Source organism: Suricata suricatta, chromosome 1, assembly GCF_006229205.1.
Source record: "Suricata suricatta isolate VVHF042 chromosome 1, meerkat_22Aug2017_6uvM2_HiC, whole genome shotgun sequence".
Lineage (NCBI taxonomy): Eukaryota > Metazoa > Chordata > Mammalia > Carnivora > Herpestidae > Suricata > Suricata suricatta.
In genome coordinates this window covers 174,853,450-174,878,935 of record NC_043700.1, presented here as the reverse complement: position 1 = coordinate 174,878,935, position 25,486 = coordinate 174,853,450, and the positions used below count along the sequence as shown (strand labels likewise).

At 43.3% G+C, this 25,486-nt stretch overlaps 1 protein-coding gene and 1 long non-coding RNA gene across 3 annotated transcripts in view; one reads left to right on the top strand and one right to left on the bottom strand.

Moving 5' to 3' along the window:
• Positions 1-9,705: 9,705 nt before the first annotated feature.
• LOC115298833 lies at positions 9,706-10,190 on the bottom strand. Its single transcript, XR_003911863.1, has 2 exons — positions 10,148-10,190; positions 9,706-10,037 (listed from the first exon to the last, which is right to left on the bottom strand). It is a non-coding gene; the product is annotated as an uncharacterized LOC115298833 (long non-coding RNA).
• Positions 10,191-13,664: 3,474 nt separating this feature from the next.
• ZCCHC4 (zinc finger CCHC-type containing 4) overlaps positions 13,665-25,486 on the top strand; it is a 48,345-nt gene continuing 36,523 nt past the window's right edge. For both annotated transcript variants that reach the window (XM_029947950.1, XM_029947955.1), the window contains exons 1-3: positions 13,665-13,803; positions 14,819-14,937; positions 15,694-15,776. In XM_029947950.1, coding sequence (XP_029803810.1) covers positions 13,677-13,803; positions 14,819-14,937; positions 15,694-15,776 — 329 coding nt within the window. In that variant the 5' untranslated portion in view covers positions 13,665-13,676. The remainder of the gene's footprint in view (positions 13,804-14,818; positions 14,938-15,693; positions 15,777-25,486) is intronic.

The window sequence follows — 25,486 nt, the reverse complement described above, 5'->3', positions numbered from 1 at the left end:
TGAAATCAAGAATCGGACGCTCAACTGCCTGAGTCACCCAGGCGCTCCTGTCTGTGTGTATTAATGACATTTTTGGACTTTTGGTTTTAGATGAAAAGGTGAGGCTACATGCATGCTTATGGGTTTGGATTATTGCATAAAGAGAGTATGCGCACATGCAAATTTCTGGATTTGACAACATCTTGCCCGGAGCCCGGTGACAGATTTGGAATCCAAAGGCTAGCTTAAAGTTCTCTGTTGTGCGACATATGGGGTTGTCGGGGGATTGAGAGGGAAAGGCACCTGAGAACCCTGGGTAAAGTAGGAGATTTACCCAAACCTGATCCTCTGGGAAACTAGGTGACATTTCAAAAGGTATTCGTTCAGAATCCTGACACCGCGTTCCAGCCAGTGAACTGCGAACCTGGCAGAGGGGAGATGGCAGGTGCCTTTGCCTGTGGGTTTTTGTTTTTTAGTTCTTGAAATTGAAAGCGGGAATCAAAAAGCTGCTAATCTACTCTGGATACAAAGGGATGTGTTACTTTTTTCCTTTGACTCCCAGAACCCTGCCTTCTCTGGTTACATAATTCCCACTGCACAGTTCAGTCTTCTGAAACTATTGAGGTTCGCAGAAATAGAACAATCGGGTAGCCTTGCTTTCCCAAGAGTCAGGAAGTTGTATCAACACTTAGGACTGATCCCGTGGCTGCAGAGGGACTGGTTTAACCAGCTTCAGAGACGTTTGTGCCTGAAAGCCTGTCAGGACAAATAAGACTGCCTTTTATCTCAGCCTTTTATCTCAGCGTGGCTTGGGGACCAATCCAGGAAGCAGTTCTATTCTTCAAGTGTTTGCTTTAACTTGTGCCACTTAAAGGTAATCAGGAACTGCATTTACACCACGGTTCTGGTTTAAACCAAGGTCGCCACTGCTCTAGCCTAGTTTCTAAGCAAGTTAACATCCGGCCTCACTTGCTATCTCTCTGTGCTTTGTGTGGGGAGTTAGAAACGCTGATTCCCTGGGTCTCTAGCTCAAACTCTGTTTGCCTGGACAACGCCCCCACTTGCTATGTTTTGAGGGCAACTATTACGACCTTTAAGTCCTGAAAGTCTTTGGCTCAGAGGGGGCAGGTTGTCAGTGCTGATGTGGAAAGTCGTCATCTTCTGTGGAAGAATGCAGTCGAAAAAGCCTTTGACTCTGAAGAGGTTGAAAGGCAGCAGAACATGCCACTCCCAAGTATGGCACTTGGGCATGAGGATGATTTTGAGCCGAAGGTAACTGAGAAAAAGCAGATATAAGAAAAACCCTTTGCCTTCCCCCTCTATTTGTCTAAAAGCAGGACAGTATATAAAGACACCACACACACACACACACACACACACACACACATGCACGCACACACACACACACCTACAAGGACAGAAGTCAGTCAATCCAAACAATTCTAGATCCTTCTTTACCACCAGTTCCCCAGATCCTTGCCTTCCCACAGTTTGGTGCCCCAGGAAGCCCAAAGTCCTTTCTTTTGTCTTGTTATGTCTCTAAAAACACTTTTGTCCGAGATGCTGTATAAGCCCAAGTTTTAACCACCCTTTGAGATACTGGTCTCTAAGCTCCCATGTGTGGGCTAGATGTGTGTGCTAATGAACTTCTGCTTGTTTTTTCTCTTCTTAATTTGTCTTTTGTTAGTGTAATGTATGGGACCTTGGCCAGACAACCCAAATGGGTAGAGGAAAAAGATTTTTTTCCTTCCCTCCAAGGTCAGCTAGATTCTAGGGGTGGTCTATCCATCATTTGGGGAAATTATTCAGTTTCCTGCGTGTGTCTGTATACATATATGTGTGTGTCTTTACTTATTTAAACGTGCTGATGAGGTTTGGGGGTGATTGTGGGGTTTGTGGGGTTTGGAGCTGACAGCCAAAAAGGAATTCTTTTTTTTATTTAAAAAAATTTTTAACATTTATTCATTTTTGAGAGACAGAGAGAGACAGAGCATGAACAGGGGAGGGGCAGAGAGAGAAAGAGACACAGAATCCAAAGCAGGCTCTGGGCTCTGAGCTAGTGGTCAGCACAGAGCCTGACATAGGGCTCAGACCCCTGAACTGTGAGATCATGACCTGAGCCGAAGTTGGACACTCAACCGACCGAGCCACCCAGGCGCCCCAAGAAAGAATTCTTGAAGATGTCTTTGGTGCAAAAAGGTGATTTCATTAAAGCACGGGACAGGACCCGTGGGCAGAAAGAGCTGCACCAGGGTTGTAACAAACTATAGAAATGATCCCTGAAAGTATAGTCTTTGCTTGGGGTTGTAAAGAATGGCTCCCTATATGGGGCTGGAGGGCAGAAAGGCAAAAAGGAAGTTTCCAAAGAAATTTTCATATGCTAAAGGCTCGCAGATTACAGAAGCTTGGATATTGTGGAACTAAGGTTGTTTTTCCCTCTAGCAAAGCATTAACATTAAGACAGTAGGGAGTTCCTGGAGAAACCTTTCACTCTGCCTACCTCCAGCATCTGGCAACGTGCTGCAGGTTATAAGGAAATTTAATTTTACCTGCCATTCCCCTTTGTTCCCCACATCGTGTGGAGGCGAGGGTGGTGTTAGGTCTCCAGGGAACGGAGTCTCTGGGTTTCTGGAGGTTAGGCTATTGATCAGATTGCCTTATTTTTTTTTGTAATCTCACACATGTGAGACCCAAGTCCTGTATGGCTCTGAGCTCTATCCATTAACCCTTTGTTTTCCATCCTTTCAACTTGCCTTTGGCCACCTCGTCAGAAGGAGCAGCCCTACAAGACCCATGGCCTTCAGCAGAGGGCCTCAGTCAACCATGACAAGGCCCCAGGGAAGAAGCTGACGGGGTGAATATGCCAACCTCACTCTCCTCCTTTGGACCTCAGATCTTTCATCTGTCGGTATCTCCTACTGGCGAGAAAACAACCAGAGATGAGATGTGGAGTGCATGTGGACGGCGTCCACCTAAGTCGGCCTGCCAGAGCATAGAGCTGGGGGAACTAGGTCTGGATGGGCACTGAGAAGATGGCCAACACAGCATGAAAACCATTCAACACCGCATATGGCAAATTAGGAACTTGATAAGTGGTAGCATTGCTGGGGCGGAGGGCTGAGGGCACAGGCAGGCTGAGGGCAAAGTATAAGCTTCCAACCCCCCACCCCACCCCTCCAACACACCATGGGCGGGATCTGTGTGACATTCCTCAGGCATTCCTGGCTGCCCTGATGCTAAGAGAAGGAGAAAGCCAATGGTTAGCTGATAGAGATCACAGTCATGCAGACCTGAGTCTCCGTCAGTTTAGAAATGTCTTTGTAAATTACAAAAAAAAAAAAAAAAAAAAGGCAATCTGATCAATAGCCTAGCTTCCAGAAATCCATAGACTCCGTTTCCTGGAGCCCTAACACCACCCTCCCCTCCACATGTTGTAGGGAAAAAGGCAAGAAGGAAATGGTAGATGGAATTAAATTTCCTCATAACCTGCAGCCTGTTGACAGACGCTGGAGGCAGATAGAGTATAACATTCCTCCAGGAACTCCCTCCTGGCTTAATATGAATGCCTTACAAGAGGAAAAACAACCTTAGCTCGAGAATAACAAAGCCACCAGTACCTTAGTCCTCCTCTTTCGCGTATGAAAGTCCTTTGGGAGGCCTCCCTTTTGCCTTTCCCTCCCCCAACTTGGTAGTTTGCACCCAGTCACTCCTCCCAACTCCATTGCAGCTCTTTCTGCCCACGATCCTGCCCGCTGTGCTTTAATAAAATCATCTTTTGCACCAAAGACGTCTCAAGAATTCTTTCTTGGCCACAGGTCCAGGTCCCCATCACTCCAAAACTGCCCCCGTGTCTCCCCTTGGCCTTGTAGACCTAGGGGTGGAGATGGCTCCCGGCTGTTAGAGGCTCCAAGAGAATGCCCGTTCTCTGGGTAGCTGAACTTGACCCTGCCCTCAAGCGGATGAACAGTCCCCTTATAAAACTCCCCTCAAATTCTCCCACGTGAGCGAGCCATCTGTTTCCTGCCAGGATCAGGAATGTCACACATGTGATCTCATTCCATTCTTCCGGCAAGCCAGAGGACCTAATTATTATCACCATAGCAACCTGAGAAAGGCTCTGAGATGTTAAACAGCTGGCCTGAACTTACAGAATTCATTTGTAAATGGTGGAGCAGGATTAGAGGAATGTTTCGTGACTCAGCTGCACTGCCTGGCCCTCACCAGGGTGGGCTATATTGCCGGACCTCTGTGGTCCTAAACGTTACCCTTGGTCCTCTTTCTATAAAAAATGCTTGGTAGACAACCTTGACTCTCTTGAAATGTAATTCGTGGATAACATAATCTACCTAAATGCCTAATGTTTTTTAAAGTTTATTTATTTTGAGAGAGGGAGAGAGCTAGCATGCATGAGCATGTGAGTGGGGGAAGGGCAGAGAGAGAGAGAATCACAAACAGATTTTGCACTGTCAGCATGGAACTCGATGTGGGGCTCAAACTCACAAACTGTGGGATCATGACCTGAGCCAAAGTCAGAAGTTTAACTAACTGACCCACCCAGGTGCCCCACCTAAATGCCTAATTTTAAATAAAATTTATAAAATATTTGAAAATAAGAGGACAGTTACTTATAATAAAGCATTTCATATGTAAATGCTCAGTATGACCTCATTGTTATAATAAAGTAGTCAGATGCACATACTTTCTTACAAAGAGCACACCTGGATTTAAGATAAAGAAGGCAAAATGGAATTATTCATTTATTTTAAATTTTTTAATGTTTATTCTTGTGAGAGACACAGAGCATGAGTAAGGGAGGGGCAGAGAGAGAGGGAGACACAGAATTAGAAGTAGACTTCAGGCTCTGAGCTGTCAACACAGAGCCTGATTTGGGACTTGAACCCATGAACTGTGAGATCATGACCTGAGCCGAAGTCAGACGCTTAACCGACTGAGCCACCCAGGTACCCCCTGAATTTTTTATTTATACAGGACATTTTTAAATCAGAGCTGAACTAAGAGATGCATGTAGAATCACTACAAAGGTGGATCAGAGATATTCACTCCATCCCTGGGTCTCCATGGGATAAAGAATACTTTCACTTTTCCATTCCTTGATGTTGGGCTTGCCAACGTAGCTCGCTTTGGCCAAGTGGAATGATCAAAGGCAAGACTGAAATAAGGCTTGAAATGTGCTGTGCAGGGGGCGTTGGCCTCTTGTACCTCTGCCATCATCATGAGGGCGGCTTCTCCCAGTCACCTGCTGTCCCCGCAGCCTGGACCCCTCGTGAGAGGCTTGCAGCCGACCTGAGCCCAACTCTAGTGAGGAGCCAAGCCCAGGTGACCATGTTTGGAGCAGAACCGCCCAGCTGAGCGTAGCCTAGATCAGCCAACCCCCCACCTACCCCAAGATGCATGGGGGGAGAATGCTGTTTTCAGCTACATTTTTTGGACTGGCTTATTCCCCAGAAATTGCTGACCCATTCAACCAGGATGACTATGACAGTGATAAAGGCGGGTACATACAGGTGGATTCTTTGGGGGATTCAGATAACATGAGCCACATTGCAATAGGTCATTGATGGGAGCTATCTGAACTCACTGGTTAAAAATTCCTGGTGAGGGTACAGCAAATTTGCACGGTCTCTTCCCCCCAGACAGCTACCAAAATCTACCCTCTTGTAACTTTCATTTCTGCTTGGGCACCAAACCTCGGAGTGCTTTGCTGATTAGTGTCAGGAGCGACCTGTCCCCCTGCCCTGTCCCTGAGGCTTGACTGCACCTTATCAGGGAAAAGATGAGTAAACTAGATACACCCTAATGCGACTAAGGCAAGCAACATATAATTTTCCTCCTAGTTGAGCAATTAACTTATAACTGACTACTTTCTGGACCTGGATGCCGTTGCAAAAGTCACTACTGCAATAAAATGTATCAGTCATCTTTGGGACTGTGAGAGCAGGCATTATGTCTCCTGGGAATCCTGTTTTTCTGGGAAACTTTCTCTTAGTGTTATAAACAGCCTAATGGCCCTTACTCATAAAAAACAGAACTTTACTAAACAATGCTGTTTGCCTCTTGGTTAAAGATCACTTCCTTAGGGCTATACCTGAAGTTTTGTATACCTTGGTTTTAGAAAATACCTGCCCTTCCCATATAATAGCATCAGTGCCTCTGGCTAAGTTTTTTTTATGACAATCATTACTACTATAACTGTAACTTCTGCAGAACCCATGTCCTGGAAAATTGTAAAAATTATCTATGAGAAATCATTTACTGCTCTTTCTGCTCCTTGTACCTTTCACCATAAATAAAGCTAGAGAATCAGACAGAGCAGAGATGCCTGCCTGGTGATCAGAAAGAAATGTGAGGCTCTCTCACTCTCTCTCGTGGACACCATCCATCCTTCAGGGAACTCTGGACCTGTTGGAGCTGGACTCGGCAGGTCATGCGAGTTTTCCACAAGGATGTTCAATTCCTTCTTTTGTTTCTGGACAAAGCAAAGTATAATTTCCCTTTGATATACATAGCGGTGCATTCGTGGCATATTCAGATATTTTAAAATTCTACAAAAACTTTGTGTAAATCAAAGTTAGATTTAGGTTCAAATAAGTATGAATAGATTATTCAGCTACACAAATGTCTTTCTGGATTCTAAAAAAGTTGTGTAACATTTAGTGCAATTGGGTCTTCATTACACGGGACTATTCTGTTACAGTTTTTTTAGCATCTAAGTCCTACCCTCCAAATTCCATGAGGGCCCCTGGAAACCCTGTGACAACCAAACACACCTCTGCACATTTCCAGAGTGCTCCCTGGGAGGTGGCTTGCCCCTAACTGGAACTGCTAGATGAGGTGACTCAGTGGTCCCTTCCAGCCCAAATATTCTCAGATTTTCTGAGTCTGAGTTTAGTTGTCATTTAACCAGTAAATATGTATTAAATGTCTGTCATGTGTCAGCACCATGGATATAAGAATAATAGGGGGCACCAGGATGGCTCAGTCGGTTAAGCGTCTGACTTCAGCTCAGGTCATGATCTCACAGTTCATAAGTTCAAGCCCTAACTCAGGCTCCGCTCTGACAGCTCAGAGCCTGGAGCCTGTTTGGGATTCCATGTCTCCCTCGCTCTCTGCCTCTTCCCCGCTCACATTCTCACTCTGTCTCTCAAAAATAAACACACACAAAAAAATTAAAACAACAACAACAACAACAACAGCAAACCACGGACATGCATTCAAGTTGCACCAGGAGCACGTAAGAAGAGCAGAAGAGCATCGAACCAAATCTTGGAGGCTCAGGGTATTCTCGGAGGAGGTGATGTCTAAGCATTGCCGAGGGGGGACTAGAACTCACTGGGCAAATGGGAACGAGGGAGCAGAGGAAAGAGCGGGCAGCAGGCTCCCTCTCCTGGAACTGAGACTGCAAAAAGATTGAGTGCTGGGCTCCCGAAGATCTGAGTTCAAACCCTACCTCAGCTCTAACCCTGAGCCTTTAGAATAACAGAGCGTTATTAATTGCTGGTTACATTCCAGGCTCTCCAGTGAGTGCCCTATGTGGATTCTTTCTTTTAATCCTCCCAACAGTCTTACTAACCGGCTCTCAGCTACAGAACGAGAAACTGAGGTACAAAAAGGTTAAGGTGGCCTGAACTAAGAAGCGGTAGAACCAGATTAGAACCCAGACAATGTGACCCCAGGGCCAATATTCCTCCCTCCTGTCTGCATAGTCTACCCCCGACCCTACCTATTTCCTCGTGTGCAGAAGGAATACAATAGCTCCTGGGAATTGCTAGATGGATGAAATGTTTATATATTTAAGGCACCAGACCCATTTGTGGGATGTTTTTAAAGTTATCCAAGTTCAATCTTTCCCTTTTTAAGTGAGAAGCATCATAATCCGGAGAGTATATAGTGTATATAATCCTAGTTACAAATAATATTAAAAACTTTTTAATGTTTATTTTTGAGAGAGAGAGAGAGAGAGAGAGAGAGAGAGAGAGAGCTCAAATGGGGGAGGGGCAGAGAGAGAGAGGGAGACACAGAGTCTGAAGCAGGCTCCAGGCTCTGAGCTGTCGGCACAGAGCCCCACACAGGGCTTAAATTCACAAGCCGTAGATCATGACCTGAGCCAAAGTCGCACGCTTAACCAACTGAGCCACCCGGGTGTCCCTCAAATCACCTGTTTGAAACCTGAATGCCATTTTTACAAAAGCCTATGTGATAATCAAGTTGGACTACACACAAAAAACCATCAAACACAAGTAGCTGAAATAAAGAAGGGTTTATTCTCACATCAAAGAAGTGTAGTTTGGTTGGTGGGAAATCAAACTGATGCAGCCACTCTGGAAAACAGTAGGGAGGTTCCTCAAAAAAGTAAAAAATAGAGCCACCAGTGATCCAGCAATTGCACTACTAAGTATTTATCCGAAGGATACAGACACACACCCTGATGTTTATAGCAGTGCTGTCAACAATAGCCAAACTACGGAGAAAGCCCAATGTCCACCGACAGAAGAATGGATAGAGAAGATGTGGTATGTGTATACAATGGATATTACTCAGCAATCGAAAAAGAATGAAATCATGTCATGGGTGGAACTAGGGTATATTATGCTAAGTGAAATAAGTCAGTCAGAGAAAGACAGATATATGACTTCACTCATATGTGGAATTTAAGAAACAAAACAGATGAACACAGGGGAGGAGAAGGAAACATTAGATAAAAACAGAGAAGAAGGCAAGCCATAAGAGACTCTAAATACAGAGAACAAACTGGGGGTGGCTGGAGGGGAGGTAGGTGGGGGGAAGGGCTAGATGGGTGATGGGCATTGAGGAGGACACTTGTTGGGATGAGCACTGGGTGTTATATGTAAGTGATGAATCACTGGGTTCTATGCCTGAAACGAATACTACTCTGTAAACTAATTTGAATTCAAATAAATACGTTGTTTTAAAAAGTATATTTAGACCAATTCCTCCTATCTTTTTGTCTTTTGTCTCACAGTGACCTCAAGGCCCAAAATGGCTGCTGGAGCTTCAGTCATTATATCTGCATTCCACCAGAAGGGAGGACGAGGGATGAAAAATAAGGAGATAAATTTCCCAGTGGAGTCAGTTCCTTGCAGGGCCTTCCATGAAGTCCCACAGAGGACTTCAATTTAGTCTGGGATTAGGATCGACTGACCATAGGGTACAGAAGGGCCCCCCAAGCTGAGGCAATGCCTCAGGGCTGGCCCCATGCCAGACCTCCCTGTGCATCAGGCTGAGGATCGACATTGGCTGAAACAACACGTTTACCTCGTTCTACCCCTTTCCTCCTCTTCTTATGTCTTTACAACCTTCTCCTTCCAAAAACCATTTGCAAAAGAATTCGCACCCCCAGGTCCATGTGTAGGAACCCCATTTTCTTTCTCAGCCCAAATCTTTGTATAAGCTCACCTGGGTTCTGCTATACTGAATAATCTGGAATGAATGGCATTCTCTTCCTTAGAGTGGCCACCCCATATATTTGAAAGCAGCCATCAGAGAATACTGTGATAACTAATGCGTACACGTCACTGGGCTGGTGACGAAGGGCTCTGTGCATTTTCCCCCGTGTACTCCAACCCTCCCCGTCCCTGATGGTAGACGTGGTTGTTTATACAGGCGAGAGACCGACGTTCGGAGAGGGACTTCTCCAAGGTCACCTGGAAGATAAACGGCAGAGCGGGGCTCTCTGGGAGGAGGACGTAAAGCACCAGATGACGTGTATTAGTTTTCTCGGGCTGCTGTGACAAAGAGCCGCAAACTGGGAGGGCTTAAGACAACAGAAATGGATGTCTCACGGCTGTGGAGGTGTCAGCCAGCAGTGCGAGGCTCCGGTCTAAGGCTCTAGGGCAGGATCTTCGCAGCCTCTTCTTAGATCCCAGGGACCCCAGATGTTGCCTGGCTTGTGGCATCTTCACGTGGCCTTCTCTGTGTGTGTCTTTGTGTCCCCGCCTCTCCTCAAAAGGATACTCTCGTCGGATTTGGGGCTGGCCCGCATCCAGTATGATCTTTCCTCTATCCTTAACCCATTACACCTGCAAAGACCGTACTTCAAGATCACTTTCTGGGGTTGGGGGGGAGGATATAAATCTTTGGGGGATGTGGCAGGGTGATGTTGAAAAGACCACCGAACGCGGGGCCAAACCTGATCTCCCCGGTCTTAAGGAGCAGAGAATGGCCCCAAACACAGGTTGCAGGGAGATTATATACAGACATACACCGCATTCCATGGTAGCCAATTACATTGTGACATACAGACACTAGTTTTGGCGGGAACCTATCAGTTTAGGTCTTTTTCTTTCAAGAGGACCAATCATAGTTAGACAGTGACTAAGCAACTTTTTTGATATAGACTTGGCCTTGGCCGGATCTTAGCGACCAGGAGCGTTTAGCAACGGGTTATCTATTTAGCAGGCTGGTGAAGTTACAGAACCAAGATGAGGCAGTTAACCCATTACATTTCATAAGTTAACCCATTACATTCCATAAGTGAGTTAACCCATTACGGTCCATAAGCTGACCTATAACAGGGACACTATGGAGCCCATGAAACTTTGCATTTAGTAGATTTATTTATCTCTGGGTTTCCTTTCTATGTGTTACAAGGAACAGTCGCTTTCACACATAAAGACACCATCCTCTTCTGCACCCTTTGCTGAGATGAAGTGGTGCAGACCCTTCAAAGCTGCCTCCCAGGGGCTCCTTGCCCTCAGGTCATCGCTGCAGGTCATGATCCCACAGTTCAGGAGTTCGAGCCCTGCAGTGAGGTCTGCGCCGCTGACAGCTCGGAGCCGGGAGCCTGCTTCTGATTCTGTGTCTTTCTCTCACTCTGTCCCTCCCCCACTCGCTCTCTTTCTCTCTCTCTCAAAAATAAAAAACATTTAAAAAAAAAAAAAAAAAAGATGACCATCGAGTTGCACTAGTTTAATCTAAACGTGTTCCTACCTTCAGGGTATGTGGTTCAGCACCGTTGTTGCTGTGCGTCAAATACCCAAGGGAAACGACACAAAATCCCTATGGGGTCCAAGCCCTTCTCCAGCCAGGCTGTCACAGTCAAGGTTCCCAGGGGTGGGGTTTCCCCTCAGAAATCAAAGCAGACTGGGGAAGTCAAGGGGATCCATGACGGAGTCAAGGATCTGCCACAACTAAATCACAGACCTGTGGCTCAGGCGGCAGAAAGTTCTAGAGGCTGAGAAGCAAGATCAAGGTGCTGAGAACCTGCTTCCTGGCTGTGGGTGGTCCGCTCCTTTCTGTGTGCTCAAGTGGCAGAGAAAGAGAGAAAGAAGGAAAGGGAGGGGGAGAGAAGAAAGGGGAGGATGAGGGAGAGAGAGAGAAGGAGAGAGAAAGGAGGGGAAGTGAACTCTGGGGTTTCACCCTCACTTTATAAGGGCACCAGCCCCACTTGGGGGCCCACCCTCAGCTCTTCCCAAAATTATCTCCCAGAAAAGACTTATTTTTAAAGCTTTCCAATTCTCTTACGTTAAGGGACACTTTACCTTCTTTGGGTCGACCTTTGTCATACTTTTACATTTGGGGAAACTTACCAGCTAAGGCTGCAAATCCGAACTATTTTAGGCTGCTTAGAGAGGTCACCCCCACAGGGTCGGAGTTTAAGACGGAATTACAAAATATGGATTCAGTGAGTATTTTTGGTGATAGGATTTCATGAACTCGACTGCAAATTTTGTAAAGAAGTCTTTTAAAGATCACAAATCTTTACCTGTAAGAAAAGTTACGTTTTAGTGTTAATAAGAATAGGTAGTTAGGTCTTGAGATAAAATTTCCCAAAGTATCATCATATCTGGATCTAGAGTTTTCTTTTTTTTTAAAAAGTTGACTTGTTTATTTATTTATTTATTTATTTATTTATTTATTTATTTATTTATTTTGAGAGGGAGACAGTGCAAGTCGGGGACGGGCAGAGAGAAAGAGAGGGAAAGAGAGAAAATCCTGATGTGGGGCTCGAATTCAGGAAACCGCGAGATCATGACCTGAGCTGAAACCAAAAATCAGACCCTAAACTGACTGAGCCACAGGCACCCTTGGATCTAGACTTTTCTATCCAAAGGCCCTATAGGTGCAAGTAACGTGCGTGGAAACCTGTGTTGGGGAGCTTTAACACTACATTGTTATGTCAAAGACCAGATCTGCAGGTGTGGGTGAAGGATTTGAGTGAAACCACTGCATGAAATGTGCATGAAAAAGGGCAATATTTGTAACTTAATATATCATAGTACTAAACGTGTGATGGTAAATATGTGTATATAAATAAATTCTTTAGAACTAATTTTTTTTACATTTATTTATTTTTGAGAGGGAGAGAGAGAGAGAGAGAGGGCATGAGCAGGGGAGGGGCAGAGAGAGCAGGAGACACAAAATCTGAAACAGGCTCCAGGCTCTGAGCTGTTGGCCCAGCACCTAATGTGGGGCTTGAACTCACAGACTGTGAGATCATGACCTGAACCAAGGTTGGGCATTCAATCAACTGAGCCACTCAGGCGCCCCTCAATTCTTTAGAAATATAAGGAGAATTTGAGTATTCCATCTTCAACCACGTGTATGTGTGTGTGTTAGCTATAATGTCGTGTAATTGGATAGATGGCTTTTTCTTTATTATTCTTCAAAGTTCCTTTAGCTATTCTAGCTCCCTTGCTTTTCCTATACATTTCAGAATAATATCTACAAAGTCTGGCTTTCGATAGAAATTGTTAAACTTGTACATGCACGAAACCTGGGGAGAACTGACATCTTTACTGTGTTGAGTCTTCTTAACATAGTGACACAGTCTCTACATTTGTTTAGATCTTTGATTCTTTCATTAGCATTTTGTAGTGTTCTGCATACAAGTCCTGTACATGTCTGTTACATTTTCACCTAAGTATCTCATTTACCTGAGAAGTTGTAAGTGGCATTTCATTTCTAATTTGGGTGTTGATGTGATCATTCCTAGTGCATAGCAGTATGATGGGTTTTGTATGTTACTTTATCTGGTATCTTGCAACCTTGCTGACTTCAATTTCAGCTGTAATTATCTTTGCAGATTCCTTGGTATTTTCTATGTAGATGATCACGTCGGACGCAAAGAGGGACAGGTTTATTTCTCTCTCTCTCTTTCTCTCTCTCTCTCTGATGTATAAATGTCGATGGGTATGCAACTATAACGTACAACTGTTAAGTGTTGCCCAAGAGGCAGAAGATGACAGTAGGACTCTTACTTTGGGGAAAAAAAGAAGAGGGTGTCTCCCTCAAACGCCTTGCTGCAGCTAATTCTGTTGTCAGCTGTTGGTGCTGGTGATGCTGCCTTTTGATCCTAAAACCCCACCAAATCTGCTCCAAAGAGTCATCTCATCTTTTGGCTGTATTCTTAGGAGAGGATGGGGCTTCAGGTGCTGAGGGCCAAGCAGAAAATAGGCGAGCTTATAGCACAGGCCCAATAAATTGCTAAAATGTCCACCCCACCCCCTTCCCCAAACCCCAACCCAGGTCTGCCCGCCAGGAACCGGTTTGGAGGCAGCCAGGGTCAGAAGGTAATGAGTTTTGGGAGTGGCCTCAGCCCCGACGGTCTCAGCTCCTCCTAGACACGCGGGGGCGCTGTGAGTTCCCCCTGCGGCGCGGCGGCACTCTTTCTCAGACTCCTCTGTTTGCAATGAGGCTTTCGGGACGGTGGCGGGAAGATGGCGGCCCCCAGGGACTGTCTGGGAGCAGTGGAGGAAGAGGGGAACTCCGGTCGTCCGGGGAGCTCGGGAGTGGAGGTGGTTTTTCCTTCCGATCCTGCCACACCTGCCCCGCTGTGCCCTCACGGTGGGTGCGCGTCTGAGCTCTGCAGAGCTTCCGGGCGCAAGGGGCGGGCGGTAGCCTGACGATGCCATGGGCTTCTTACGGCTCTCAGATTTTATGCTCTGTACCACCGTATGTGATGCCTAGAAAACTTCCTTTCCTCCGGACCTAGTGTTTTCAGTTTATTTAAGAAACTGTCATAGAAAGTCCTCCCTGTTGGGGTGTTGGCTCCGTGGCTGTTATGTCCCCCCGCCCTCCCTCACTCCCCCCAAGGGAAGAGACAGAGTCAGGCAAAGGGGATGCATGTTATTGAGTAAATCCATTGCCAAGTACTTGGGGATTTCATTGGTTGTTTTGATATCTTTATTTTAAAAAGTTAGGGAGAAGGGGCGTAGCTCAGTCGGCTGAGCCACAGATTCTTGATTTCCGCTCAGGTCACGATTCGAGAGTGGTGGGATCGAGCCTCCCCCCCTCCATGCGTCGATCATGAAACCTGCTTAGGATTCTCTGTCTTTGTCTCTCCCTCCCTCCGCCTCTCACGCCCGCACACTCTCAGTCTCTCGCGCTCGCGCGCGCGCTCTCTCTCTAATAAAAGATAAAAATTTTAAAGCCAGGGAAAAGAATAGCGTGAATTATTGCTTAGAAATCAGACCCAGTTTTTCTCTAACTTGTGGAGAAAGGACGTCCTAATTGCAAAAGCCCGAGATTTTTACTGAAAGGATAACTGGGTGGAGGTGACAAAATGCTCAGTCCTGTGGACCCCTTCCAAATTTTAGTCTCAGGAACTAGGCCATTCACCATGTAGACATCAACTGACAACGGCATTTTCTTTCTGGAGAGATTAGTTTTTAAAAGCTATTTCTTCAGTGATCAGTGCCAAAATATTGTGACAGAAAAAAGTAATTAAACAGAATGTAGCTTTAATTATGACAAATTATGCATAAAGCCAAATCAAGTTTTATTTAAGGGCGGTGAAAACTAGGAACTTGATGTAGATGACTACTGTTTGATACGGTTTTCTTTCCCTTTCTGGAACCAGGACCCACTCTTCTGTTTGTAAAGGTGAACCAAGGGAAAGAAGAAACTCGGAGGTTTTATGCCTGCTCAGCCTGTAGAGATAGAAAAGACTGTAATTTTTTTCAATGGGAAGATGAAAAGGTATGTCAACTTTCTGGACATACATATTTTTATTTTTGACACGTGACAATTTGAGAATGTGTGAACCAATAAAAACCTGCAGTTTGAGCATTAAATGAGACAGGTCTCTGGATAGATGAAGACATGGTTTTTGGGTCAGGGAACTGGAGTTTTGGGTCAAGAAACTGGAGTTGATACTCACTTGCAGTTTAACTCTGATTACTGATGTTGTAAATAACTGTCTCAAAGATAGTTCTCTTTAAGATTCAGAAGCATTAGTATAGACTTCCTCCCTAAAGAGTCTAGGATGTGATCATTTCAGGCAGTGTTTTAGAAAAACTTTTTTTTTTTTTTTTAAACATTTGCGTGAGCATCCTTTATACAGTTATTATATGACTGATCAGGGCACTTAGAGATGTAGTTGTGAGCTTGGTATCTTCTTGGACTCAGCTCCAGTTAAAGTTTCTGAAAGTTTTCATCTAGAAAAATTCCAGCCTCGTTGGGTTTATTGGAACTCAGTCTGTATACAACTCTCCTGCACACCTGTTAAAGTCGCTACGTGTGAGATCATCTTGCAGTGCTTTCATACGTTAGGTATTGCTTCTACTGCTCCAGAACTTTCCCAGGTTAATGTGTTTCGTTTTCCCCCGAAACAGGTGCTTGTTTGCAACCTCGAGCTGCTCTAATTGGCTTCTTCATGTCAGAATGTGAGACCAGGTTTTCTAGGAGGGTAGCGAGGTTGGCAGTTTATTAAATGGTGTTTTTATTCTTTTTCAGTTGTCAGAAGCTAGACTTGCTGCCCGAGAAGCTCATAACCAAAGGTGTCAGCCTCCTCTCTCCAGAACGCAGTGTGCGGAAAGGTGCTGATGTGGTGTCATTTTTAGTTATTATTTTTGTTTTGTTTTTTTTCCCTGTCCCTTTAAATTTACTTTCATTTTAAAAACGTTTTTATTTTGGTAAAATATATATAACATAAGATTTGTCATTTTAATAATTTTAAATGTACCGTTCAGTGGCGGTAATTAGAGTCACAGTGTTATGCGTTTATCACCATTATATATTTCCGAAGCCTTTTCATCACCCGAGACAGAAACTCTGTTACCATTCAGCAGTAACTCCCCGTTTCAGGTCTTCCCAAACCTGGTAACCTCTCTTACACCTTTTTTTTTTTTTCTTTAAGCTTTTTCTTTTGCTTATTTACTTTTGAGACGGAGACAGAGCACAAGTGGGGAGGGGTAGAGAGAGGGAGACATAGAATCGGAAGCAGGCTCTAGGCTCCAGGCTCTGAGCCGACAGCCCCACTCGGGGCTCAAACCCACGAACCATGAGATCATGACCTGAGCCGAAGTCTTGGACGCTTAACCGACTGAGCCACCCAGGCGCCCCACCTCTTATACCTTATGTCTCTATGAATGTAACTGTTCTAGCTACCTTGGGTAAGTGGAACCGTGTATTTCTCTGATTTGGCTTTTTTTGTGTGTGCCTGGTTTATTTCACTTAGCGTGTTTTCAAGGTTCATTCATGTGTCAGTGTCAGAACCTCATTATTTTTATGGCTGAATAATACTCCACACACACACACACACACAAAACCACATTTTGTTGATTTATTCATCCATCAGTGAACACTGGTTCCACAGCTGTTTCCACAAAACAGTGAACACTAGTTGTCCATCAATAAACACTGTTTCCTCCTTTTGGCCACTGTGACTAATGCTACAGTGAACATTGGTTCACGAATGTCTGCTTGAGTCTCTGTTTTCAGTTCTTTTGTACATATACCTTGGAGTGGGATTATTGGATCAGATGGTAATTGTGTGTTTAATGTTTTGATGAACCACCAAACTCTTTTCCACAGTGGCTGCACCATTTTACATCCCTACCAGCACTGTACAAGGATTCCAGTTTCTCCACATCCTTGTCAACACTTATTATTTTGTGGGGTTTTTTTAAAAATTATCTTAGTACTTGTGAGGTGATGTGTCATTGTGGTGCTGAATTTTAGTTCCCTAATGAGTAATGATGTTGATTATCTCTTCATGTGCTTATTGGCCAGTTGTATATCTTCTTTGGAGAATTGTTTATTCAAGTTCCTTGTTTGTTTTTATTTTATTTTATTTATTTATTTTTCTTTAAAAAATTTTTTTTAATGTTTACTTATTTTTGAGAGAGAGAGAGACAGGGCATGAGCAGGGAAGGGGCAGAGAGAGAGGGAGACCTAGAATCTTAAGCAGGCTCCAGGCTCTGAGCTGTCAGAGTCTGATGTGGGGCTTGAACTCACAAACTGTGACATCATGACCTGAGCCGAAGTCGGATGCCCAACCGACTGAGCCACTCAGGCGCCCCTCCTTGTTCTTTTTTAATAGGATTGTAATTCTTGCCGAATTGCAGGAATTCTTTATATGTTAAGGGACACCAAACTCTTATTAGATATAGGACTTTAACATACTTTTCTATTCTGTAAATTGCTTTTTCACTTTCTCAATGATGTTCTTTGATGCACAAGAGTTTTTTAAAATTTGATGAAGTCCAATTTATCAGATTTTTGCTTTTGTTTTCTTTGCTTTGAATGATATAGCTAAGAATCCCATGACCATATCTGCTGTTAGGAAGATTTATCATAATGTTTCTTTTTTGCAATACTAAAAGAACCGAACTGCTTCTTGAAACCTGTGAATTTTTATTTTTAAAAATCCACATTGTTGAAATGCTTTATCGAGTGACTGGAGAATGGATCCTATATTTAATTCTTTGGAGACCTGCGCAGGCCACCTCCTGTGTCACAGTCCTTGTCCTGTGTGCGGGGAGAAGCTCCTTAGAAGCCCCTGGGCTGGGCTGCTGGTGACAAATAGGTTTTTACTCTCAAAGCAGCGCCTCTGGCTACCTGGGCTGCTGTGTGCAGAAGGATTCCGAGGTCTTCCCCAGGCTGAGTGGGAAGGAGACCTGGCTCTATTAAAAATACCTTTCTTGAGCTTCTTGGATTTTGAAGTCCCTTGATGGAGGAGGCTTTTTGTAGGAAAACTTGATCGCCCGTAACCAAAGTACTTAATCAGTGACGACCATTTAGCGTATGGGAATTCAGTCAACAATACTGGGAATCTAAAAGGGAATCAGTGTCAATGGAGCAGTACGTGAGTGGCTAGTGTGTATTTTACACGAGAATTATTTAATCTCGCTGAGGCGGTTTATTTAGTTAGATGAGAAAATCAAGTCCTGGAGCAGATGAAACCACATTAAAGCTGTTACCGTTGGAGGGACTTAGCAGTGACTCAGAGCTATGCCCCTGATTCTGACACATTATTTTTAAACATGAAAGCAGACGCCAATTAACATACGGTATGTGCTGATTTAAGGAGATCTAAGTAGATAAAACAGGAGTTCTGTAGAGACCTATCATAGTGACATAGAGTACCAAAGATGCAGGAAGTACAAAGGAGAAACACATCACCTGTGATTTCTCCCTTTGAACCCATCGTTTTGTTTGTTCGGCTGTATTTTCTCCCAGCCGTTTTGACCTGTGCCAAAGTTTGTTTTACAGGGTTGTCATCATAATGGATACATAGTCTCTTATACTTTGCCATTTCAGTTTTACCTGATAAGCATGTTTTTTATGTTATTACATAAGGATATTGGTGATTCAATTAAACTCTGTAAAAATCTTGGTGACCTTGTTTCCTTGTGTAATAAAATTTCAGTCTGGAGGTAAACCACTGTTCTGTCTTTGTATTGCCAGAAGATGGTTTTCTGATAATAATTTTTGAAATTCATATTTCATGTTAATGAGAATATAAAAGCCCTGGCTGAAATAGGAAGTATTAAAGAATTTTCAAAAGGTTACTTCTCAGAGGTCATGCTGTCATTTGTAATCTAGTACTGATTCTTGAGAACATGTCTTTTTAAATTTTATTTTATTATTTTTTTAAATGCTTATTTTTGAGACACAGAGAGAGAAAGGGAGACTGAACCTGTGTAGGGAAAGGGCAGAGATAGAGAGGGAGACACAGAATCCAAAGCAGGCTCCAGGCTCCAAGCTGTCAGTACAGAGCCTGACTCAGGGCTCAAACCCACAAACTGTGAGAACATGACCTGAGCTCAGTCAGACACTTAACCCAGGCACCCCGAAAACCTGTCTTTTTTTTCCCATAATATTTTATTGTCAAATTGTTTTCCATACAACACCCAGTGCTCTTCCCCTCGAAAACCTGTCTTAAAATAAACATCTGAGATCCTTTGTAACTCGTAGCCTTGGATTTTGTTGCCGAAACTTGCTGGCTTGCTTCCCTCCCTCCATCCATCCATCCATCCATCCATCCATCCATCCATGTATTCATTCTTTGTTGAGGGCTCAAAAAAAACTTAAAGTGCTAGTAGTGGAGTTGAGATGCCCAAAGATAACAGTGTGCTAAGAAGCACGTGTTAAATGTAGACCGTGATTATAGAAAAAGCTGAGTGCTCTCAGAAGTCAGCCGTGATACAGTTACCTTGTGCCTTAGCCGAACAGTTTAAGGACATGGGACTCGGGTTTTGGAGGATGGGTAGAAGTTGAAGCTTTTTGAAATGCACTGTCAGTGATTGCACTGCCTCCCTCTGGGACTGATGCTGCTATGCTTCCGTGTATGCTTCCTGTAGAGTAAAACGTTGGAAATCAGTCATTCCTCTAAACAGGTTTTAAGATCAAAGGCTTACTACCTTACTTACTCTATGTTATTAAGTACCTGTTCTCTTCGTCTGTGTTCAGTTGGGGACTCTCAGTTCGTTGCTGTGTGTAAATGACCCAAAGGATGACGTACTTTCTTGACATTGTAATTGTTTTCTAAGTGACCTTTCTATAACTCATTTATCAATGGCCTTATGAAATAACCACACCATTTGAAAGTATTAAAGTGCATTTAAACATGCTTCCTATTCTATGAAGTAAACATCTGTCTGTCACCGTGGGGTAACAGTAGCTTTTCATTGATCATTTCTTTTCCAAGTCATTAGAAAGGAATGTGGGAGATAGCAAGATGAACGGTCTTGTGTCACTTGGTGGTTATTTTGGGGCTGGCTGTCCTGCACGGGTGTCCAGGCGCTGCAGAAGGGGACTGGGTATTTGTTTTTTCACCCTCATCCTTGAACCATGCTTTTGATTTCCTGTGTTGCGTTGACAGACTTACATTTTGTGTCTGAGATTGGACTTTCCTTATGGTTCCTAGCTGCCTGTCATACCCTGAAATGTTATTCTATTATGTACTATGTCAGCACCTTTACTGTGACCTGTGAAGTCTTAGAGAAGATACATTTTAATGTTAAAATAAGCAATAATTTATGTGCATCCATATGGTTCTGTTAGTTGGTACTTCATTTGGATATTTTTCCCCCCAGAGTTCATTTAAACTCAGATTTTCAAGGTCTGCTATTAGGGAGACGCCATAAACATACTTCGTCTACTCCAGGAAAGGCAAACGGAACATCAAATGGAGATCAATAAAAATGACATCTCAAAATGCTAGCCTGTAATTTGTGAATCATGCTGAGCCATGCAGCGGAATGAATCCCGCCCGCCCCCCCCTCCATGTGTAGAAAGTGCCAGTAAGGAGGGAGAGCTGAGTAATGCTCAGCTCTCATGTTCTCGCCTTCTTCCCGCCAACCCCCTGAAAACCTTGTGTCTGGATGTCTAAATTTAAAGCAGTGTACTTGAATGATTATGATGTGATTTTGGATAGAAAGAAAAACGCGCAAGAGCTCAGTTTATCTTATGTCAAGGAAAGGTTAACACAGAGCAGTAAAGCTTTCTGAAGGACAACTTTGACCGGGCGCCACGATCCGTAAGTGGAGGCTCACTTAGCGGTAGTCTTGTTTTGCTTTGTTTGAAAGTAGTTAGACTTCCTGTCCTAAGTGCCTTCAGAGAGTCCTGGGTCATGAGCGAATCGTGCACCGGTCATTCATGGTATTTTTAACCCGTCTTTCATCTCTTCCTAGTGGATTTGCGTCTTTCTCCTTCGGTGGGCACCATTTGGTGAGTGATAGGCGGTCCTTTGGGCTGGGTTTAAGGAGCAGACCCCTACCCGGCTCTAGCTGAGAGGATCATCCTTCTCTTTGTTTCTATAAAGCCCTCGATTGGTGTCGCCATTCTTTCAAGGATGAGTGTTTACCTCCCTGATGGCAAACGTAAGCCCTGTTGCTCCATTTTTAGTTCCTGACTGCACGTATGGTACCTTTGCATTTGGCGACTGCATCGTAGATGGCGGCAGAGACACGAGTGGTTCCCAGTGTGCCGGGCGAGTTGGCGAGATGGTGGCGTGAAGGGCTGGGACAGTTTTGCACGTGGGGAGGGGGGCCATCCCAACCACGTCCTGGCATTATCAATCCGATCTCCATGTCGCACATGCTAACGGGAAAAAATCCGCATCTTCGAAGTGAGGAAATGGGATGGTTGGATTTTGCTTTGTGATCCTGTCTGACTGGCTTTCTGTTGGTGGCTAGATTTAGGTCATTTTCATAGTGGGTATAACAGGTACGCTTGGTCTGGGATTTGCTGTGTTACTGGATGCCTTCTGGTTTTCTTCTCTTTGTTCTCTTTCACTATGGGGCGTTTGTTTGCTTTGCTTTTATTTAATGTGTGCTTCTTTTATTTATTTATTTTTTGTTCTTATGGTTTTGTTCTTATGGTTGCCTTTCTAGCTTTTTATACCTTGTTTAACCTTTTGTCTAGATGGTCTTCATCTAAAAATGAGAGATAACGGACTATCCAGTTTTGGTTGATTATTTCTTTTTAGGGATAACCTTTATGCCTTTGAATCTGGATTATTGCTCTTTTGCTTGATTTTTCACTTTTAAATGATATCTTCTGGTCTCTGACTCTTAACACAGAAAACCAGAATCCTTACACTATCTCCCACTTTCTCTGGGACTTCTCCGACCTCTTGTATTTGAATTTATATTGTTTACATTTTATACTGTAACCATAAGGCCCGCATTATTCCATTTTTAGTCTGTGGTTAAACAGATTCGGTGCTTACTGGCAGCCCTTCATTTATCTGCCCTGTGGCTAAAATTCCTACTCTAGCGGTTTGTACTTTTTAAATTTTTTTAATGTTTTTCTTTTTAAAATTATTTTTGAAAGAGAGAGAGAGAGAGACAGTGTGAGCAGGGGAGGGTCATAGAGAGAGGGACACACAGAATCTGAAGACAGTCTCCAGGCTCTGAGCTAGCTGTCAGCACAGAGCCCGACGTGGGACTTGAACCCACGAACCGTGAGATCATGACCTGAGCTGAAGTCGGACGCTTAACAAGTGAGCCACCCAGGCACCTCAGTTTGTACTTTTTAAATAAAAGACTCATAATAATCAGAAATTTTAAATAAAAATTCCCACATGGCTAGTGTTTGATTCTCTTGACAGGAAAGACCCCACACAGGCAAGTCTGTTGAGATAGAGAGTAGATTAGCGGTTACTAGGGGCTGGGAGTTGGGGAGTGAGGAATGACTGCAGACGGGCTCAGGGTTTCTTTTTGAGGTGATGAAAATGTTCTGCAATTAGATTATGGTGATGGTCCCCCAACTTCATGAACATTCTAAAAACCGCTGAATTTTACACTTTAAATGAATGTATGGTATGAGTTAAATTTCATTAAAACAAAACTCTTTATGTGGCAGTGGAATCAAACAGTGCTACGTGGTTTTACAAAGAATAACACTCCTGTCTCTGTCCTTACACTTCTCCTCCCCAGCAGCAACTACAGTCAGCCGTTCTGGCTAATTATTGTAGAATTTCCCTTCCTGTCTGTGAAATACAAAACATGCTTGTATTGCTACCTCCCTATTTATCAGGCTTTGGAATTGCCTATTTATTTCCTGTGGAAGATGAGGGTTTACCTTTCTTTCTGTTCTCTTCTGCCCTTTCCCCATCACCTCTACCTGCCTCCCCAACCCCAGAATCCGTACCTTTCACTACCCCATTTGTATATGGTTATATCATAGTTATGGTTAGATTCGTATTTTAGTGTTTGTAGTATTAAAACTGTGTAAATGCTGCTCATAGTATATGGAATAAATCATAGTAAGTTCTTTCCTACACAACTTTTTGTTTTCTTTGGAGTTAGTGTAGTCTTGGATTTTTTTACTCTTATAGCTGCTGTTTGCTTATTTATGTGCTTATCACTGTTTCAACCGCAAACTCTCTGCCAGTTGTCCGAATCCTTTCAGAACATTCAGATGTAGCATAATCTATCAGTTTCATCGTAGAAAACTCTGTCCTAGGGCTTTCAGAAATGCTCCAGTTTGGAATGGCTGCTCTTTCTGCCTGACGCCTGCAGTCTTGCAGTTTCTCCAGCAAGGACCCAGATGATATGACTATATACCCCGAGTTCTTCCAGGTCCCAAAATATCTGTTTACCTCCTTTGTTCTTTTTTTTTTTAAGATAGTTTTTCTTGGGTATTTTTTTCGTTTACGGTTTTCTTTAATGTTTATTTATTTTTGAGAGAGAGAGACAGACCATAAGTGGGGGAGGGGCAAAGAGAGAGGGAGGCACAGAATCCAAAGCAGGCTCCAGGCACTGAGCTGTCAGTACAGAGCCCGACGTGAGACTTGAAATCACAAACCATGGGATCATTACCTCAGCCAATCTCTTAAGCTTAACCAACTTAGCCACCCAGGCACCCCCTCCTTTATTCTTAAGTGGCACTGACCCACCTAAGATAAACTTATTCAGATTACATGTTTTCCTTGGGACAAGTACAGGAATGTTTCATGGCCTTCCAGAGCAGTACTTCTTAAATGATCTGTGTTAAAAGATCAGTCTTTTGTTTGTTTGTTTGTTTTTTTATGTTCTTGTTTTTATTTCCTACCCATTGGGATCAGCTACTTTTGTAAATAGGATAAAAATAAATTACTAGGAAGTAAAATGAAAAAAAGAGAAGACATACAAAATAGAAGCCCACATTTTTTATTGCTAATTTGAACAGACATAAAAGTGCTCCGATTGGTATAAAAATGTCTAAATACATACTCTCGATGTCTGTCTTGTATCATCAGGAACTGGTCACAGTTGACCCGGCACCAGTGCATCACCGCTTTGTAAGGAATACTGTTCTAGAGTTAAATATGGCGTAGACATCTGAGGCCAACCTGGTTTTTACTATCCAACAATTTTGAAATCTTGTGTTTCTGAAAACACCTTTATCTGTGCTGGTACTTGATCGATACTTTTGCAGGTGATGGAATTAGGTTGGGAATATTTTTCCCTCAGAATTTGGAAGGCAATGTTTCATTTACTTTTGTCTTCATTACAGCTGTTGAGAAGTTCAAGTTCAAGAAGTTCATTCCTGATCTCATAAATGATCGGTGACTATTTGAGCCCTCTGTCATTTTTTTAAGAACCCTTTTATTTACAGGGGTATAACATTTCATGATTCTCTGTCTTAATGTGAGTCTGGTACATTTTGTTTTGCTGGGTATTAGGTAAATCCTTTCAGACTGGAAACCCACGTTCAGTTCTGAGAGATTTCACAGCTTGCGTTCCCATTGTCAAAGAATGAAAAACCGAATCTCACGTGCTTGGAGCTGATTACAGCCCATTTTCTGTTTCATATTTTCTGAGGCCATCTTTGCTTGTTTTCTTCGAGTTTAATTCTTGCCTTTCCTTGAAAGCACTTTTTAGAACCGTTTATTGGGGCGCCCGGGTGGCTCAGTCGGTTAGGTGTCAACTTCAGCCCAGGTCATGATCTCGCAGTTCGTGAGTTCAAGCCCCACGTCGGCCTCTGTGCTGACAGCTCAGAACGTGGAGCCTGCTTTGGATTCTGCGTCTCCCTCTCTCTCTGCCCTCCCCCCGCCCCCGTTCACTCTGTATCTCACTCTCTCTAAAAAACAAATAAACATTAAAAAAAGAAAAAAAACCCACGTTTTATTGTGGGAAATTTCAGGCATACACAAAAGCAGAGAGAACAGTATAAAGGATCTCCTACATCAATACCCAGCTTCATTTGTCATTAATATGTAGCTAATTTTATTTCACCTGTACCTTCTACTGTGGCCTCCAGTGTAGATATTATTTAACTTTATCCGTAAATACTTCTCTATGCACCTCAAGAAATAAAGCCTTTAAAAAAATATTAGTATACCTAAAACATGAACAATTCCTTAACATAACATGCAGTTAGGTTTCACATTTCTCTGATTAGCCCATAAATACTATTTTATAATTGATTTTTCAAACAGGATCCAAACAGGGTTTATGCACTGTAATTGGTTGATATCTTTAATCATGTATTTGTTGAAGAAACAGAGTAATTTGTCCTATAGAATTCCTCACATTCTGGATTTGGTCGCTTGCATCCTATAATGTGGTTTAACATTTATTCTATCCCTGTATTTCTTGTAGAGGTATCATCAGACACAAGTTTAGTTTTAGGGAGCAAAACTCTTTTGTAAGTATTAGGGTATATTTTCTTTTGTATTACATCAAAAGATAGATAATGTCTGGTTATTCACTTTGTGTGACTTTAGGATTGATCATTTGCAAATTAACCAGTCTATATACACAGGACAGTTGATTTTGTATATTAATCTTTTATCCTGTGATCTTGATGAGCT